General features: G+C 35.8%; 2 protein-coding genes across 2 annotated transcripts; one reads left to right on the top strand and one right to left on the bottom strand.

Moving 5' to 3' along the window:
• Positions 1 to 6520: 6520 nt before the first annotated feature.
• On the top strand, positions 6521 to 9315 carry LOC147556297 (uncharacterized). The gene is made up of 7 exons (XM_086664142.1): positions 6521 to 6741; positions 7255 to 7322; positions 7835 to 7902; positions 8197 to 8303; positions 8414 to 8463; positions 8712 to 8794; positions 8948 to 9315. Exons 1-7 carry the CDS (start codon positions 6681 to 6683, stop codon positions 9060 to 9062), a joined length of 552 nt encoding a protein of 183 aa, XP_086520268.1. The 5' UTR covers positions 6521 to 6680; the 3' UTR covers positions 9063 to 9315.
• Positions 9316 to 15890: 6575 nt separating this feature from the next.
• LOC147556296 (uncharacterized) lies at positions 15891 to 17317 on the bottom strand. Its single transcript, XM_086658605.1, has 2 exons — positions 17085 to 17317; positions 15891 to 16427 (listed from the first exon to the last, which is right to left on the bottom strand). The coding sequence occupies exons 1-2, from the start codon at positions 17250 to 17252 to the stop codon at positions 15891 to 15893; spliced, it is 705 nt and encodes a 234-aa protein (XP_086514731.1). The 5' UTR covers positions 17253 to 17317.
• Between the last annotated feature and the right edge of the window lie 608 nt (positions 17318 to 17925).

Below are 17925 nucleotides of genomic sequence, written 5' to 3'. Positions count from 1 at the left end.
ATCAGATTAAATCTTAACCATTTAATAATAATTGACTATAATCTTTAATGTTAGGTCGGTTTTAACTTTTAGCATTAAATCATATATAATAACTCAAATACAAACCGTTCTAATCCTTGCATTTATAGGTGTGTCATGGGTTACATTGTTCTATCTTTGGATTCTTTTTCATTACCATTTACAACATCATTTTATTGTATTATTTGGCCATTAAACCATGGGTATTTCTAAGCAAGAAACTTCAACCAAAGGGCTCAAAATAGAGGATCTTCCTTCACCAACAAAGAAAGATGGTGTTCTATTATGTTGTATTCATTTTTCTTTTTCTATGGTGTTTCTTGAATGCTTTCGGTTAATTTACTTTGAATATTTTTCGTTCTATATGCTTATCAATTTAGTCTGTCTAGGTGCTTCTGAGTGAGGAAAGACCAAAAGATGAATACTTTTATGGAGTTTGATGATATTGGTTTAAGAACCAAGTTCCTTAAACGAATTCCTATAGTAAATGGAATTTTGAAATCCTCACTGTATTTTGGGATCATGGCTCAATTCCACTCGAACCCTTCCGACGACGCTCTATTTTGCCGCTTCTTCCATTGTAGTCAGGGTAAAATTCCCCAGGGATCCCGCCAAACGATTTAGTAGTATTGAGGTGTCCGAGAGGGATGACATGTAGTTGGATCCAGAACCATGGCGTATCAAAAGTATGTTCCTTCTGTGAGATATCACTTCTACGTTTCTGTAAAATAAGTAATTCCTCTCGAATGACCCACAGAGAACTCTCAATGGCTAAATTTAGCTTCTTAGAGGTCATTAACTTGAGAAGAAATGTATTGTCTTTAACTTTTGTAAAGTTAAACTTGTTTGGTTCATGAATTACTCGAAAAAATCGCATCATTGTCTGGCCTATTTCAACCTTCTTAGAATTCTGGACAAATGCTACGCCGTTCTTGATTATATCGTCCGTCCAAGGTATCAGATCTTCTCCTTCCACCACCATCGATGGCGGATCATCCGTAGTAATGCAGCAAACTGACTGAGAAACTAATTGTTGGCTTTCTCCATGTGGTAAAACGATCAAAAAACACTTCCAATAACAAATGAAGAGAAACAAAGCTCGTGATGAAAGTTCCTTTAGAGCGACAAGAGAAAGAATTCAGGCCTAAGTAGCCTGATTCCGACCAGTAACTGTACCTAGAACTGTTTGTTGGGTATTTTTTAGAGTTAATTCCTATATGGCCCCCTACTTTGTGACCAGCTTCAAATATGGCTCCCAAAATTCTGTAAATTCAAATATGACCCCCTTTTTTGATGTAATTGTCCTAACTACCCTTCCTTTAAATCCTTTTTCAAAATTAAAAATAAAAATAAAATCTTAATTCCACCTCATTTCCCTCTCCGCCACACATCTCTCTCCATGTCAACTCTCTCTCTCCACACCACCTCTCTTTCCAACTCACCCCTCTCTCTCTCCAACTCACCTTCATCTTCTGCGATTGAAGTCGCCGGCCGAAAATTTTTCCGGCCGGCGAGCTAAAAAAAAAAAAATTCTCTCATCTCTCTAAAAACTCCGGCGAAGCGAGTTTCCCTTCGCGGGAGTTTTTAGAGAGAGAGAGAGATGAGAGAATTTTTTTTTTTGAGCTCGCCGGCCGGAAAATTTTCCGGCCGGCGACTTCAATCGCAGAAGATGAGTTGGAGTGAGAGAGGAGTGAGTTGGAGAGAGAAAGAGAGGTGATGTGGAGAGAGAGAGTTGACATGGAGAGAGATGTGTGGTGGAGAGGGAAATGAGGTGGAATTAAGATTTTATTTTTAATTTTGAAAAAAGATTTAAAAGAAGGGTAGTTAGGGCATTAACTTAAAAATAGGGAGCCATATTTGAATTTACAGAAATTTGGGGGCCATATTTGAAGCTGGTCACAAAGTAGGGGACCATATAGGAATTAACTCTATTTTTTAAAGCTGGAAACGGAGGGAAGTTGATGTTGGAAATGAAGGGATGCATCACTTTGTTTTGGCATGCAATGCCAGACTTGGTTAATGGGTATAATACCCACTTGATGGATGCAAGTTTCCATCAAATAGACACATCCCATGTGAATGGATATATATCCATTAAGAGGGCATCTCTTGATGCCTTAAATGAGTTGTTCACCAACCCCACAATATATACAGACATATAATCCAACGAAATTCTCTGACTTTCCCTTGCGCTCATTTTTCTAGTTTTTGTTTTTGTTATTAACAAAGAAGATAATTTTGGATTTTCATATTATAAGTTATCGAATTTCAGAGTCTAGTCTTTTGGCATTATCAGTTTATTCTCGGAATGTTCTTGATCTTGGTCAAAGCGTACATACTTTGAACCGAGATAGTTGTAAAGACTTCATCCTATCCTGAAGGCATAATTCCATACCCGTTGTGTACTTGTGGTTTTTCCAGAAGAGGGCGAATTACTGTTTAAAAGAATCGATATAATCGAGCTTTGAAGTTTCGTGTACAACATCATATATTTCTGATTTTCCATTTCAATTATTAGCAATATATTCCAACACTGTAGTAACTGTTGGAAACCAACTCGAAACTACCGAAAGGAAAATAACCGTACTATAATTTGAAAATAAACTACCAGAAGTGGTGGAGTCGGAAACTGTCTAAAATAGTTCAGCTCGGGAGCAAATAATTTAGTTGTTGCTGGTGGTGGCACCTTGATATTTCATTGAATTGCTTTTGATGGTAGTGTTGGGATCCATATTCAATTTTTAGAGTAGAAATCTGAAACAACAAATCAGGTTCAAACCAAGATATTTTTGAATTTCAATCTTACATTTGATGCAAAAAACCAATTATTTGTGTGGATCCCCAATTTTTTTGACAGACCCAACATCCATATTCTTGGTTTTATGATAGTAATGATAAAGCTACATATCACTATCATCAGCAGACAAGATGTATCCATACAAGATGTATCCATAAATTGCATTAATTTCTTGAACATCTGACCACAATCTTTCGTGGTGGCTTATTAATTTCCTCCAACACCTTCACATGCTGGGCGTTTCAAATTTAGATTCATCATTTTAGTTCAGATATACAAAACCAATATCATCAACAGGGATGATGTATTTATATAGTTCATCTATTTCTTGCAGATCCGACCACAATAATTCATCGTGGCTTATTAATTTCCTTTACCACCTTTAGATGCTGGGTGTTTCAGATCTTGCTTTGAAGTTATCATCTTTGCTTTCTTCATTGCGAGGAAGATGACAGATTGTGGACGGGAGAATATGAAGAAGAAGAAGGAAGATGGAAGAAGAGAGAGAAAGAAAAAAAAGTCAATTAAAATCGCTGACCGTCGATGACCTAATGGCAGCTGGCGCCACTAGGTCAAACATTGGTAGAGACATTGCCTCTTAAACACATATTGTCTTTAACCAAATAAAAAATTCCCTTTAACGAGATTGCCAACAACGACTTTGGACATTGCTTATAAAATCTCCCATATATCAGTAGTACATATTTCTTCCACATTCATATATTCTGATAAATAAAATAATCCAATATATTCTAAGTGCGTTTTCTCCATTATTATAGTTATGCGTACATTATTGCATTTTTAACATCACAATGACATTTCTAAGTGCCTTTTACTTTTTTATTTTGCTCTAATTAAACAAATGAAAGGCATCAACTTTAATACCCAAATAATTGATCTTGCAATCACCATCAAATTTCACATTTCTTTCTTGTGGTTAATTTCTCATATATATTGAATATATAAACGACCAATCAAATTAACACTGAGTGCAAATTCCAACGAAATATAATAATAAGTCGGTTGTATTATATGATTAATATTTCCTTCTAAGTGAGAGCATATACGAACCATAAAGGATCTCATTAGTAGCACTCAATTTTGAAAATCACATAGGATTTTTTGAATTTTTCTTAACAACTCTCTCTATTGTAAAACTAATTCAATAAGTCTAGGGAGCCCGTCATTTGGGGACTCTCTAGAACCTGTCTAACCAAACTAAACAAAAGGACAAGGAAAATTCTAGAGAGAGAAAGTGGGATTTTCCTTGTCCTTTTGTTTAATATGGTTAGACGGGTTTTAGGGAGTCCTCAAATGGCGGGCTCCATAGACTTTTTGAACTTAATTTAGATCTCTAAAAGAATGTGGTGGTAGTTAAATAGAGATATCGTAAGAATACACTCTATTTCTAGAGTGTTATATATTTTGAGATATCTCTGATTGTTTAACTCATAAATAGTTGAATTTAAACAAAAATTCCTAATTAATTCTTTACAAAAATAATCACTCACATAATTAAACAAAGCAACTTCAGATATTTGCATTAAAAACATAAAAGAATTGATGATTTCTATCTTCGTCTTCTAGGAGTGAAAATCCCACTTGAGACTTGACACATAAGGCTAATAAAGAATACATCCATAGATCTTTTATTGAAGAAATCGCGATCGTAAAAACAAAAATCAAAGTCCACATCCAGATTTATTACAAAAGAAATTATAAAATTACGGGAATGTCCACTGGAAAGGGAAAAAAGAATAACAAAAGAAGAGGGAGTCTTATAAAGAAGCAAACAGTCCCGCTTGAACTCCAACGGGGATGAGTAGAAGAAATAAGACGTTAACCATCAGATTTGCAGCAGGAGCTGATCTCATGTGTTCCACGGCCAACAACGACAACGGAAGCATGGTGAGCTCCGACCGTTAACATAGTGTGCTTGAGCAACCCTCCATTTTACCCCGTCCAAGATCAAACCAAAAGATTTTGGAATGCACACCAACACTCGAACCATTCCCACCCCTAGCCCCAACATTAAAGTGTCATTTTCACCTTCAATTATCATCTTAAATTTGTGAGAATGTAAGAAGAGATACCATACTAGCCAGACGAATCATATTCTATGAATTATTATTGAATTATTCATATAAAATGTTTTTAAGTCCACCACTATCCATTTTCATGTCCATCCATATTTCCATCTCCAACATCTTCTTTTATTAGTAAGGGACGGGACAGATTTTAAACGGTATGGATATTTTAAAGGCACCTCCTATATGTGATGAACGTGCCTCTTTCAAGACAAACACAGTAGAAAGGTGTCTTTAACACTTTTGGGGAGTGTGAGGGGATTAAATAGCAAGTCAAAAAGTCAAAGGAGCCTAGCTATTGACCGGAAGTCAAACCGTCACTCGCAATTATTTCATGTGCACCGGTAACGTTCTTGCGCCTAACCTGCGACAAGAAACAGGACACACATGAAAGATGCACACTTATCACATAGATCAATATGTCAACTCACCCGACGTTCACGTGTATCTTGTTTCTTGTCGCAGGGATTGCCAGATTTGTTTGGAGAGAACAATTATGGTTGCTTGTTTGTCGCTTCCTAATAGTGAATATATATGAAAGAGAAAGTAAGGTTTATGACTTCAACTTAATTAAGTTATTTCAGGTCAAGGTCATCTTTCTTGATAAAGTAAGGAGATATCAGTAGCACAATCTCACGAAATCTCTTGTGTAATGTCGGTTGTAGAGAGAAAGTAGGTGAGGCGGTGGAATTAGGGTTTAGTGGCTATATAAACTAAACCCTAAGGAGATATCAGTAGCACAATCTCACGAAATATCTTGTGTAAACTTGTTTGCTAATCATAGTAGAAATTATCGCGCCGTTGTCGCCGTGGAGTAGGTCTCACCAACCGAACCACGTAAATCTCTGTGTTCTGTTATTGATTGTTCTTTACTATTCCTATTGCTTCTGTTTGATTACTCGTATTGATCACATTAAACCTCGATTGACATAACAGTATCTATGAGAGAGAAAGTAGGATCGTCCTCCTTGATAAAGTAAGGTCGCCCTCCTTCCTGATATGTATGAGAGAAAAAGTAAGTAGTAGGTTAGTCATTAGAGAATGGGATGAGCTTCTGCGCTCGTCGTCTCTCCCCCTTTTATAGCGTTTAAAGGTTAGTTGTCATCTTGTGGTCAACTGTCCTCTTGAATATGGTCAGCCGTAACGAATGGAGCTGTCATCTTGAATATCGATTGTGTAACGCTTCCAACGTATATATTGGCTAGAGAGGATCGCGGTGAACGGTCTCCCTACTTAAGCAACCGACCTCCTTATGCGCAGGTGCGGACACAAACATTCTTCAGTTATTCTGGGTGCCCAGAGGAGAGTGGGTCAGACCCATTTGTCATTTAGTCGATGGACTTAGCTACAAAAAAACATTAATATTTTTATGGGCCCTCCTCATAAAGAATTTTGGCCTCTACAGACTTACAGAGGCGTCTGTGAAACTCCCCCAAATGGTATTATGGGTGGTTGAAGTTTGAAAGGCGCCCCCTTTACTCACAAAACTCTCAAACTTTTCCTTGAGGGAGGCGCGCCCTTAACACGTTGGGGGCATCTCTAAAACACCCTCGTTGGTGGGGCGGGCGCCTTAGAGAAGTGTTCATTTTAGCAATAACGAGCAGTGCCTATAAAACTTTCATTGGGTACATAGTAGAAAGAGTGTTTGGACAAGTGAAACACATCCTAGTTCCCAATTCAATACCCTCTGGACTTCTGCAATTTTCAGACCTTCCAAACCCTTACCCCTCTCTCTCTCTCTCTCTCTCTCTCTCTAACCCCCAGTAGCTGTTTCAATCATGTTCAAACATAAACTATCACAAGTTGCATCTTTGATGGTCAAAGAGTTCACTGGAGGAGGTAATTAATTAAAGCTCTTCATATGATTTACTTATCTCTCTTTCTACATTTCATTCAAGTATATAATTTGTTGGGAACTTTCTGTTAATGGGTTTTTTTTTCCATTTTGTAATGTTTGCTTCTATCTAGTGATCTAGGGTTTTGAATGAGAATAGATTTCATGTCTTAGGGTTATAAAAGTTTTCAATTTGATTGTCCACACCACCAATACTCTGCTTCTAGGGCTAAAAACATAGGAATTAGGAATCATATTCTAAGCTACAAGCCATAAAAATTACATGAGGATAACAAAACTAGTTGGAAACAGAAGGGCATAATGATCATTATGACATTTGTATTTGATAAATGCTGTCCTGTATAATTCGAAAATTTTGGTTAAAGTTATTTAAGTGGTCGAAAATTTTGGTTAAAGTTATTTAAGTGGTCTATCTGGATTTTGGATAGTGTATTGATAATTTAATTTCTACCCAAGACCAAAATTTTCTTCCTCTTCAATTGTTCTTTTTTCTCCAGGTCAGTTGAGTAACTTAAGTAGAAGGAGCTATTTGAGCGGACCTTGCCATCGTTATTCTCCAACTCCGGTTTGCATTCTATGTTATGACTTCAAGCTAATATTATGTACTTTACCTTTATCATATATTTATTAGACAAAATCTTTTCGCTGAAGTTTCTGTTCTACATTTATATTCTCATTTGTCATGACCAGAGGAGACATTTAAGCGCACCTACAATATTTCCCGTTTTAACTTTTGATAATGTAAAACATAGTCATCTTTATGCGTGGATATACTGTACAGATTCACTTAATTTTTACAGTTCGGATTATATTACTATTTCGGCGTAAACACTTTTCTTTTCTGTATTTTTATTTTTGTGTGGCCATTGTATAAATTACAATTTAATCTTATGTTACCAAATTCTCCTTTTTGATTTTGCAACTTAAAAAATTTCTATAGTTTGTAACTATTTTTAAACGTTTTTAGAGTAGAAGTACTTATTCTTCTTCTTCTTCTTCTTCTTCTTCTTTAGGATGGTAATATCAACTTTGAACACCAATATAGAAATCTAAAATTTTCTCTATGCTACTTTTCAGAAGTTTCGCTCTTTTGCAAGTTCAGCTGCCGATAGTGCTCATGGGGAAGTAAATGGACAACAAGAGAAGTACATTCTTGCTCATATTTTGAGTTCTGCAATCTTCTTTATTTTATAATATTTGTATCCCTTAAAAACTAACATGTTGCCACTATCAGTATTAGGATGGAATATAGATTTATGGGTTATGATAATGTTATATGGATTAGTTTACTTACACTAAAGTTGTATTTCTCTGACCCTCTAATGTCTGAGAGGACATATAAGTTGTTTACAAACCAAACGTTAATGTAACCTGGTTTTTGTTTCTATCGAAGAGACCAACTTACATAGATGCTTGTTTTTATTTATGTAACTCTGCAGAATATCCGTTACATTTGTTGATAAGGATGGAGAGGAAAAGGAAATCAAGGTTCCCATTGGAATGTCCATGTTAGAAGCTGCCCATGAAAATGACATCGAACTCGAAGGTAACTACTCACCTCTCTGATTTTTTTCCAACCCATTTATAATACTTTTTGCAGTAATCGATTCATAAATAAAACAAATCTTACCATCCATGCATTTGATTTGTTTATAGGAGCATGTGAAGGCTCACTTGCTTGCTCGACATGCCATGTGATTGTGATGGTACGTTGTTGGCACAATTTTTTTTGGAGAATTAGTATACTTGAACAAAATGCTTGCCCAAAGCCCAAACACTGTGTGGCTAGCAACCAGACAGTTCATTTTTCTCATCTTATTTTTGCACATCTCAAAGAGGTAGTAACTCGTCAAAAAATGCCGTTGGAACAGTGTTCGGCCCATGTCGGGCATGTTGTTCGGGTTTCACCTTAGTGTATTATGGTTCTAAGCTGCAGACTAAATCTTTTTTTCAGGATGTGAACTACTACAATAAACTTGAAGACCCGACAGATGAGGAGAATGACATGCTAGATCTTGCCTTTGGATTAACTGAAACGTGGGTTCCAATCACTACTACCATGCTACAATTATAAAGTCTTCGTATGATTAATTTTGCTAACTGATGCTCCAAGAATCACATTCTTGGAAATCGTCCTGACAAATTCGTGTAAATAGGCAATTCTGAATTGTTTGATTTGGTTTTGAGCAGGTCTCGTCTTGGATGCCAAGTAATTGCAAAACCCGAACTAGATGGAGTCCGCTTAGCATTGCCTGCTGCAACTCGGAATTTTGCTGTTGATGGGTATGTTCCAAAACCACACTAAAGACGATTATTTAGCAGCTTCCTTTTCAGCAAAGCCCATCACCGTAGAGGACTCTTGAGTAGATTATTTCTTTACATACGTAAATGCACGAACGAGTCTCAGTTTTGTAGCTTTTCCCCGATATAATGTCAAGTAGATACTCTCTCTATCTCCTTAATCATTATTTTGTATAATACTGATACAATTTCTGATCACATTTGTTGAATAATTTACCTTCTCCCCTTACTGAAATGTTATTGATCGTACTTATAAATGTTATTGTTTGTACTTCTAGTAACTAAATTAAAATCTAGGTTTTCAAATAATTTTAGCTTGTAAAAAGTCACTGGCGTGATTCCTTGTTGTAATCTCTCATATGAAGCTCTGACCAAGAGCTTTAACAAGCAGAAGGTCTTTGCGGCGGGTTTGGTCACGTGTTCGCTCTGCCGCAACCCATAGCCAACCTGCAAAAGAGACACTGTCTGAGAAGTCTCTATATACAGATGGGTAACTGCATGGCATAAACCTAATACATTGTTTCATAGGGGATAGGGGTGAGACCGGTCCGGGTGGACTGGTTTTTTGACATATAAAAAAATCCGACGAAAAATCGGTAGAGAAAAAAAATTGACCACCCATTAAAAATCGGATTTTGGTTTAAACCTAATTTAAACTTTATTTAACTAAATATTAACCATCAAAAGATCATATTGAGGCTAATATTGTGCGCAAGAGAACAAATGAATATAATCCAACAATCACAACAATTTTGTTAACTTTTTTTTTCACTCATTAGTGTATCGAAACAAGGAGAACAAAACAATTCCATTATAAGATAGAATATTTAGTTATCCATTAATATTTTACCATTAATTGTATGGTACGGATAATATACATATATCATTTAATCCGGTCCGGTTTGGGGTTTACGGGCTTGACAGAAAAAAGAGCGAACCGGACTTAAAGACCAATTAAAAAAAAAAAAAGCGGCTATTATAGACCGGGCTTTTTTGGTTCGATTTTTTATGGTCCAGTCTGATTTGGTTTTCACCCGTCTTCGGAGTCTTTAATTTCACCCCTAATAAGGGATATGAAAATGATTCCGGTGAGTGGAATTTCACTTGGATTTTAAGTTTGGGGAGATGGATTTATGAATCAGATTATATTATTAATATTCTTATCAGGATAAGCATCAAATCAGAATTAATCGAGGGTTTATATTAATCCTAGGTTGATCATTTTAAAGGTACGACTTTGAAGGCAAAGATAACTCTTTCACCATTACAATAAGGTTTCTCACCTAACATTTCCTTTCTTTTTCTTTCGGAAAGAGGTGACACAATCACAATAAGACGACATACTTAGTAAGATAGTCTATAAATTGTTAGAGAAGAGAGGTGTAAACCAAGTGTTATAGAGGTGTAAACCAAGTTATCCCTAGTTGGTGTAATAGGAGTGTCATTTTAATATTTGTTTTTGATTTTCTGTTTAGGTAGTTATGAAAGTCTGTTACTTGATTCACAAGTAACGACTTCCTCTAACTAACCTCTCTCATCTCATGTATAAGTATGAGATTTCATCTCATTTACAAAATAACAGAAACTACACTTTCTCTCTCTTATTTCTTCTAAATTCACTAAAGCTAACATGGTATCAGAGCTCTAGGGTTTCAATTTGGTCTTCCGCCATTAGAATGCAATTTTAGAGAGAGAAAGAAGCTGTCTGCTCATGGATTCGTCTTCGCAATTAGGTAATTCGCAATCTTCATCTTCTACAACTCAATCTCTCACTTTGAACATCACGAATTATATATCAGAGAAGCTTGATGAAAGCAATTTTTTGCTTTGGCGAGATCAATTCGAATCAATCCTGATTAGCAATGAATTAATCGGTTATGTTGATGGATCAATTTCACAACCTGATATCACTGATCCAGCTTATCATGATTGGAGAAAACATGATCACTTTGTAAAATCATGTCTCAAAGCAACATTTTCTCGATCAATTTCGTCGGATGTATTAGGTCTTCAAACTTCACATCAGATTTGGAATTATTTGAACAAAATTTATGCTGAAGAGTTCGAAGCTAAACAAGATCTACTTCGAAAGCAACTTCATTATATTCAAAGAGGTAATGCTTCAATTTCTGATTATCTTCGTAAAATCAAATCACTTGCTGATTCATTAGCTTCTGTTGATGATAAAGTTACTGATCGAGAGATGATTAGAATTACACTATCTGGTTTAGGAAAGAGATTTAGTCAATTTGTGATTGCTATTGATAATAGAACAGATCGAATAACTTTTCCTGAGTTAAGATCAAAATTGCTTCATCATGAGCAGTGGTTAATGTCTCAAGAAGTTGATGAACAAAAGGCATATTATGTTAATCATAATCAAAATTACAGTAAGAATTCAAGGTCTTACAACAGAAATCAATCTAAGTCAAATCAAAATTACAAATCAAGTGGTTCAAAATCTGTGCAGACTTCAAGTCTTAATAATCAGATGGAACCTAAACAATCATATACAAATCAAAACCAACAGAAGACTCCTCTGACAAACCAGAAGGCAGTGAACTTTGATTTCACTACCATACCCTGTGGAATTTGTCATAAATGGGGACATAAGGCTTCTAAGTGTCGATTCAGGTATACACCATCAAATGAATCTGACTTACAAAATTTTGCTGGTCTTCATATTGCTGAATCTTCTGATTCAATACCCAATAATGAAGAAAACAATGATCCAGCTCAAGAGGAATGCAATTTTGCTGTTCATGAAGAATGTAATCTTGTTATACAAGAAGAATGTCATATAGCTACTATTCCACAAGCTTCTCACACTTGGTTAGCTGATTCAGGTGCATCTAGCCATATGACCAATAATCCTCAGGTATTAACTCATCAAAATCCTTATATAGGTACAGAATCTGTTATGGTTGGTAGTGGTAGTTCCATTCCTATAACCAGTACTGGTCATACTCAATTGATAACCCCAACTCAAACTTTTGATTTGAACAATATTCTAGTGGTTCCTAACTTGAAGAAAAATCTGTTGTCAATTGCCAAGTTTACTAAGGACAATGATTGTTCAGTCGAATTTTACCCATGGGGTTATAGCATAAAAGATTTAGTTTCAAGTGATATTCTTACTGAAGGTCCTATGATAAACAACCTATATCCTATTGAGTTCTTACCTGACACAGACCAAGAGATTCATCATACTATTATTCAGGCTTCTCCTACTCTTTGGCATAGCAGATTAGGCCATACTGCCAAAGGAGTCTTAGGAAAATTGAATATGAGAAAGCTTATTCAGCTAGACTCTAAGGAGTTTGTCAAGCTTTGTCATTCATGTCAAATAGCTAAAAGTAAATGTCAGCCTTTTACTGTGTCTGCCAGTAGTACCACCACCCCTCTTCACATGATTCATTGTGATGTTTGGGGTCCTGCACCAGTTGAAACAGCAAATGGTACAAGATATTACATTCTTTTTATGGATGATTTTAGTAAATTCTTTTGGCTATATCCTATGAGACTAAGGTCAGAGGCATTGAACTGTTTCAAAAAGTTCAAAGTTGCCTATGAGAAGCTTCTCTCCACCTCTATCAAAGTATTTCAAACTGATGGAGCTCCTGAATTGTCTAAAGGAGAGTTCAAGGAGTTCTTAGATGCTAATGGTATATTACTTAGATGTTCTTGTCCTTATACTCCTCAGCAGAATGGAGCTGCTGAGAGAAAGAACAGACAAATTACAGAAATGGGAAATACCTTGTGCTTTCAAGCTTCTCTTCCAAAACAATTTTGGTATGATGCTTTTGAAGCAGCAGCTTATGTGATAAACAGACTTCCTTCTAAGGTACTTGATCATAAATCTCCTTATGAGGTCTTATTTGGGAAGCTTCCAGATTATTCTTTCCTAAAGGTCTTTGGATGCACTTGTTATCCTCACCTAGCTTCTATTAGACAGGATAAGCTATCTCCCAAGTCCACTAAATGTGTTTTTCTGGGTTATAGCTTACTTCATAAGGGGTATAAGTGTTTTGATCCTCAAACAACAAGGACTTATATCTCAAGACATGTTGTTTTTGATGAAGAGACATTTCCATTTGCTGAGGAAGCTCCTTCCTCCACTACTTTGCCTGTTTCATCTCAGGTTGTACTTCCTATTATATCTGAGACACATCCTATATTGGTGCCTGAGCTTTCAAATTCAACATCTACCCAATCTCCATTCTTAAATTCAATACCCACAGAAGGGCAATCAAGCTCCTCTGCCTCATCCTCATCTTCTCAAGAGCTTGTTTCCACTCATCATATGGCAACCAGATCAAAGACAGGCAACCTGAGACCTAAATATTTGCCTGATTTTGTGACTAACTATTCAGTTTGCCATCCTCTTCCTCAATGCTATCTGTCTATACTTGATCTTCCTTCTGATCCTACTTGTTACACTCAAGCTATCAAGTATCCAGAATGGAAGACTGCTATGCAAGAAGAGCTTGAGGCTTTACATCATAATGCCACATGGTCTCTGGTCCCTCCATCTGATTCTATGAATATTTTGGGATGCAAATGGGTGTTTAAAACAAAGCTCAAAGCTGATGGAACAGTTGAGAGGTATAAGGCACGCTTGGTAGCTAAAGGATTTCATCAGCTTGATGGTCTTGACTACTCAGAGACATTCAGTCCAGTAGTTAATTCTTCCACCATTAGAGTTGTTCTCACATTAGCAGTTACTAACAAATGGCAGATCCAACAATTGGATGTTAGTAATGCTTTTCTTCATGGGGTTTTGGATGAGGATGTTTATATGGTCCAGCCTCCTAGATTTGTGGATGTCTCAAGGAAGAATTGGGTCTGTCATCTACACAAATCCTTATATGGCCTTAAACAGGCTCCAAGAGCCTGGTTCACAAGGTTTGCTACATTTTTATTAGATTGGGGTTTTCAAAAGAGTGCCACAGATCACTCTATGTTTGTGTTTCAAGCTCATGGTGCTACTCTAGTATTACTCCTTTATGTTGATGATATTATCTTGACTGGCTCTTCCACTGATTTGATTCAATCTTTAGTTCAGTCTCTTCAACAGGAGTTTGCTATGAAGGATTTGGGCTTCCTTCACTATTTTCTGGGAATTGAAGTGTCTCCTCTTACTTCAGATGGTCTTCTTCTCACTCAGAATAAGTATACATTAGAGTTGTTACAGAAGGCTGAGCTGCTTGATACTAAGCCTATTTCTACTCCTATTCCATTTGGTAAGAGGTTGTCTAAAGAAGATGGTATATTGCTAAGTGATCCAACTCTTTACAGAAGTCTTGTGGGTGGACTTCAATACTTAACAATGACAAGGCCAGATATCTCTTTTGGTGTTAACTATGCTGCACAATTTATGCAAGCTCCAAGAGATTCACATTTTCAACTTGTCAAGAGAATTTTTCGATATCTCAAAGGGACTCTTGGTGCAGGTATTACTATTACACCAGGGGATGTCTCTCAATTAACTGCTTATAGTGACTCTGATTGGGCTGGCTGCCCTGATTCGAGGAAATCCACCACTGGGTACTGTGTCTTCTTAGGTTCAACCTTAGTGGCTTGGTGTTCAAAGAAGCAATCGACAGTAGCTAGGTCTAGTACAGAAGCAGAGTACAAGGCTCTAGCAATAGCCTCTTCTGAGCTTCTTTGGCTCTCTTATGTTCTCACTGAATTGGGGATTTCTACTGAATCTCCATTTATTCTCAAATGTGATAATGTGGGTGCTCGACAACTTGCAACTAATCCAGTCTTCCATGCTCGAACTAAACATGTGGAGATTGATTATCACTTTGTAAGAGATCTTGTTTCCTCAGGAAGACTCATTCTTGAGTTTGTGCCTTCTCTTCACCAACTTGCTGATGTGTTCACCAAAGGGTTATCTGATCCTCTTTACCATTCTCTTCTTGTCAATCTGATGCAGTTTCTCCCTGCTTCAGCTTGAGAGGTAATGTTAGAGAAGAGAGGTGTAAACCAAGTGTTATAGAGGTGTAAACCAAGTTATCCCTAGTTGGTGTAATAGGAGTGTCATTTTAATATTTGTTTTTGATTTTCTGTTTAGGTAGTTATGAAAGTCTGTTACTTGATTCACAAGTAACGACTTCCTCTAACTAACCTCTCTCATCTCATGTATAAGTATGAGATTTCATTTCATTTACAAAATAACAGAAACTACACTTTCTCTCTCTTATTTCTTCTAAATTCACTAAAGCTAACATAAATAATTATTTAAAAGTTAAATCGTTTTTTTACGTGTTTGTGTCTTGTTGCTAACCCAAAAGAGTACTAGTTCTTTAATGTCAAAGAGGCAGGCTTAATTGTTCTTTATTGTGAAGAGACAATTTAGGTGGTAGTAGTTAACAATTAAAAGACACCAGAGCTTTACTTCACTTCATATTTGATTATTATTATTTTTTTTTTTTGTTGAAGTCATATTTGATTATTTGGTGAATATTTACTAAATCGGAAAGCTTATACTATAGACCCCACTCTAACACTTGTTTTGCTGGTAATAGCATTAGAGGAACAGTCTACACGGCAAAGCTACTATGCCCGGACACTCTCTCGGCTGAATCTCAGACTAGATGACGTGTTCGGCGAGATTCAGATAGAAACATCGAAAAATCTTTTTCACTTTAGATGAATGGTTGATTCCTATTGAGGTCGTGAATATTTCTAGTTAACCCATTATGCATAAAATAGGAGTTTTACATGACACTTTTCAAAAGCTTACTCTAGTTGATGATGAGTCATATAGCCGTCATGCCATTCATTCATATATGAAAAAGTTATGTTTACATGATTGTTTTTTTCTTCAAATATTGTTGATCTCCATTTTCCTTCTCATTACATCATCATTACACCCTCTACCAAAAATGAAATCAAGATTGTACAAAATTGGAATCAAAGTCATTGAGCACAAGAAAACTAAAATAGGTCCAAATATCCAAAGCAAAAGTGGTAACCCTGAATAGAAAAATCTATTCCCAACTGTGTTCAAAGTAAACCCTTTCTCAAGTAACTCTGAGACATAGTCTGGAGTCACCACTGACAAGCAATCTTGAGGACAATTTATCAAGAAATTCACTTGGTTAATAAACCTAATAGATAAAGAATAACAAAGAAAGGCAAATAGAAATATCATTAAAAGGCTGACATATTTTAATGCCACCATGAATTCTCCATGTCCTCCGTATATCGTCTCATTTAACGGTTTCTTTACGCTGTATGTACTACTTATAACAGCCGCTAATCCGGTACATAATAATATTGATGTTGTTGCCATTAGGGTTGAACCCATTATAGCGTTTCGAAGTGTTTGTACCGCTAATATGTTCTTCTTTTCGTTATCCTGCATTTATCAATTATCAAGTTCATTTAGAAATATTGTAAGAAACATGAAGAAATGAATTATTAGATGAGAAGAATTAACGTTTCATTATCGTTATGAACTTGGTTGGTTACACACTCACATGATAAATTTTTATTTATTCTCATTCGTCACGTTTCAAGCACTTGTCATATTTTTGTATCATGTTTTTTTATTTTATGCATCTATATTTCGGTTACTAAGTACTCACACTAGACAAATGATTCTTCTTGCACTAAAAACCAAAACAACAAAAACTTAAACCGTATGTGGCCGAGAAAAAACTTCGGTGACATACTGTTTTTGTTCACACTACTTAATTTGATAACATAATTACTACCTTGGTGACTACTATATGCTTGAACATAAACATGACAAGATGAATGCACAAAAAGTTTGGTCTTCTAAAGTTTTAAGTAGGGTCTTGTGTAGTGATTGAAAGCCTAAACCCTCTTTGGTAATTGAATTCCAAAAGATATTACTTTGTTAGATTAATTGTTTGAGAAAGACAGGTAGTACTTATCTATCATTTTACAAATCCAAAGAATGAAGTAGTAGTAAGTATTGACGACCCGCTTCTTAGACAAACTATATCATTATCATGTATATATGGAGACATTGTGTGTTTACGACACGTACCTTCATTATAGCAGAGACCCATAAACGTCTTCCAGACGCATTCATTCCAATCACAGTGCAGTAGGGTTGTGTTCGAACCTTATGCCATAAATAAATATGGTAACAAATGGTTGCTATGAATCCTAAAGGAACCAACATAATATCCAAGTAACTCTTTCTCCATTCCATCTCTTTCTTCCTAACTTTTCTCTGATCTCCCTCTTCAAGTTCTCCTTTCCTTTTCTTGTTTTCTCTTAATTATTTTCTGTCCCTCAAGTTTCCTTTCTATTCATTTGGTTCTTTAGCTCCAAGACTTTGATCTCCTATATGTACCCCAATAACACGTGCCACACACATTTTTATTTTTTTGTTGACAGAGCCACACACATTTAGTATGACAATATTTGTTAACATTATTAGCAAAGTCTTAGCTTCCTTTTTCATTTGTTTATACTTCTTTTCTTTATCAAATGAGAATCCAGGTCAGTTTTTCTGTTTATAAAGGTAGAAAAATGTGAGTCTTTGCCACATTTTAACCCTTGTCAACATATGCTAATGAGAATTGTGATAATAATTACTAAAATACCACTCTAGTATTATGAACACCACAAATTGGGTTAAGTTCAGAAGGCAAGTTATATTTTGTTTTGTTAAAAACTCAAAAATTTGTATTTCGTTTAGTTAAACACTCAAAAACTTGTATTTTGTTTAGTTAATTAAAAACTCAATAGTTTTTGTAATCATGTTGCAAACCAGTTGCAAATCTTTTGCAAGCAGTTGCAATCTTTTTGCAAGTTGTTGCAAGCGTCTTACAAATTGTTGTAAATTATGAAAATACCGAGAGAACTAAAGACTAGAAAAG

This window comes from Eschscholzia californica, unplaced genomic scaffold (assembly GCF_041429995.1).
Source record: "Eschscholzia californica isolate CP2 unplaced genomic scaffold, dmEscCali1.0.p SCAF_2, whole genome shotgun sequence".
Classification (NCBI taxonomy): Eukaryota; Viridiplantae; Streptophyta; class Magnoliopsida; order Ranunculales; family Papaveraceae; genus Eschscholzia; species Eschscholzia californica.
This window is presented reverse-complemented; position numbering and strand designations above follow the sequence as displayed.

Bases quoted from the DNA above. Each gene is read 5' to 3' on its own strand.
- LOC147556297 (XM_086664142.1), top strand. From the start codon at position 6,681: ATGTTCAAACATAAACTATCACAAGTTGCATCTTTGATGGTCAAAGAG. The intron at 6,742-7,254 runs GTAATTAATTAA...TTTTTTCTCCAG, and splicing joins CAAAGAGTTCACTGGAGGAG to GTCAGTTGAGTAACTTAAGT. The intron at 8,464-8,711 runs GTACGTTGTTGG...TCTTTTTTTCAG, and splicing joins CATGCCATGTGATTGTGATG to GATGTGAACTACTACAATAA.
- LOC147556296 (XM_086658605.1), bottom strand. From the start codon at position 17,252: ATGGAATGGAGAAAGAGTTACTTGGATATTATGTTGGTTCCTTTAGGA. The intron at 16,428-17,084 runs GTACGTGTCGTA...TGATAAATGCAG, and splicing joins GGGTCTCTGCTATAATGAAG to GATAACGAAAAGAAGAACAT.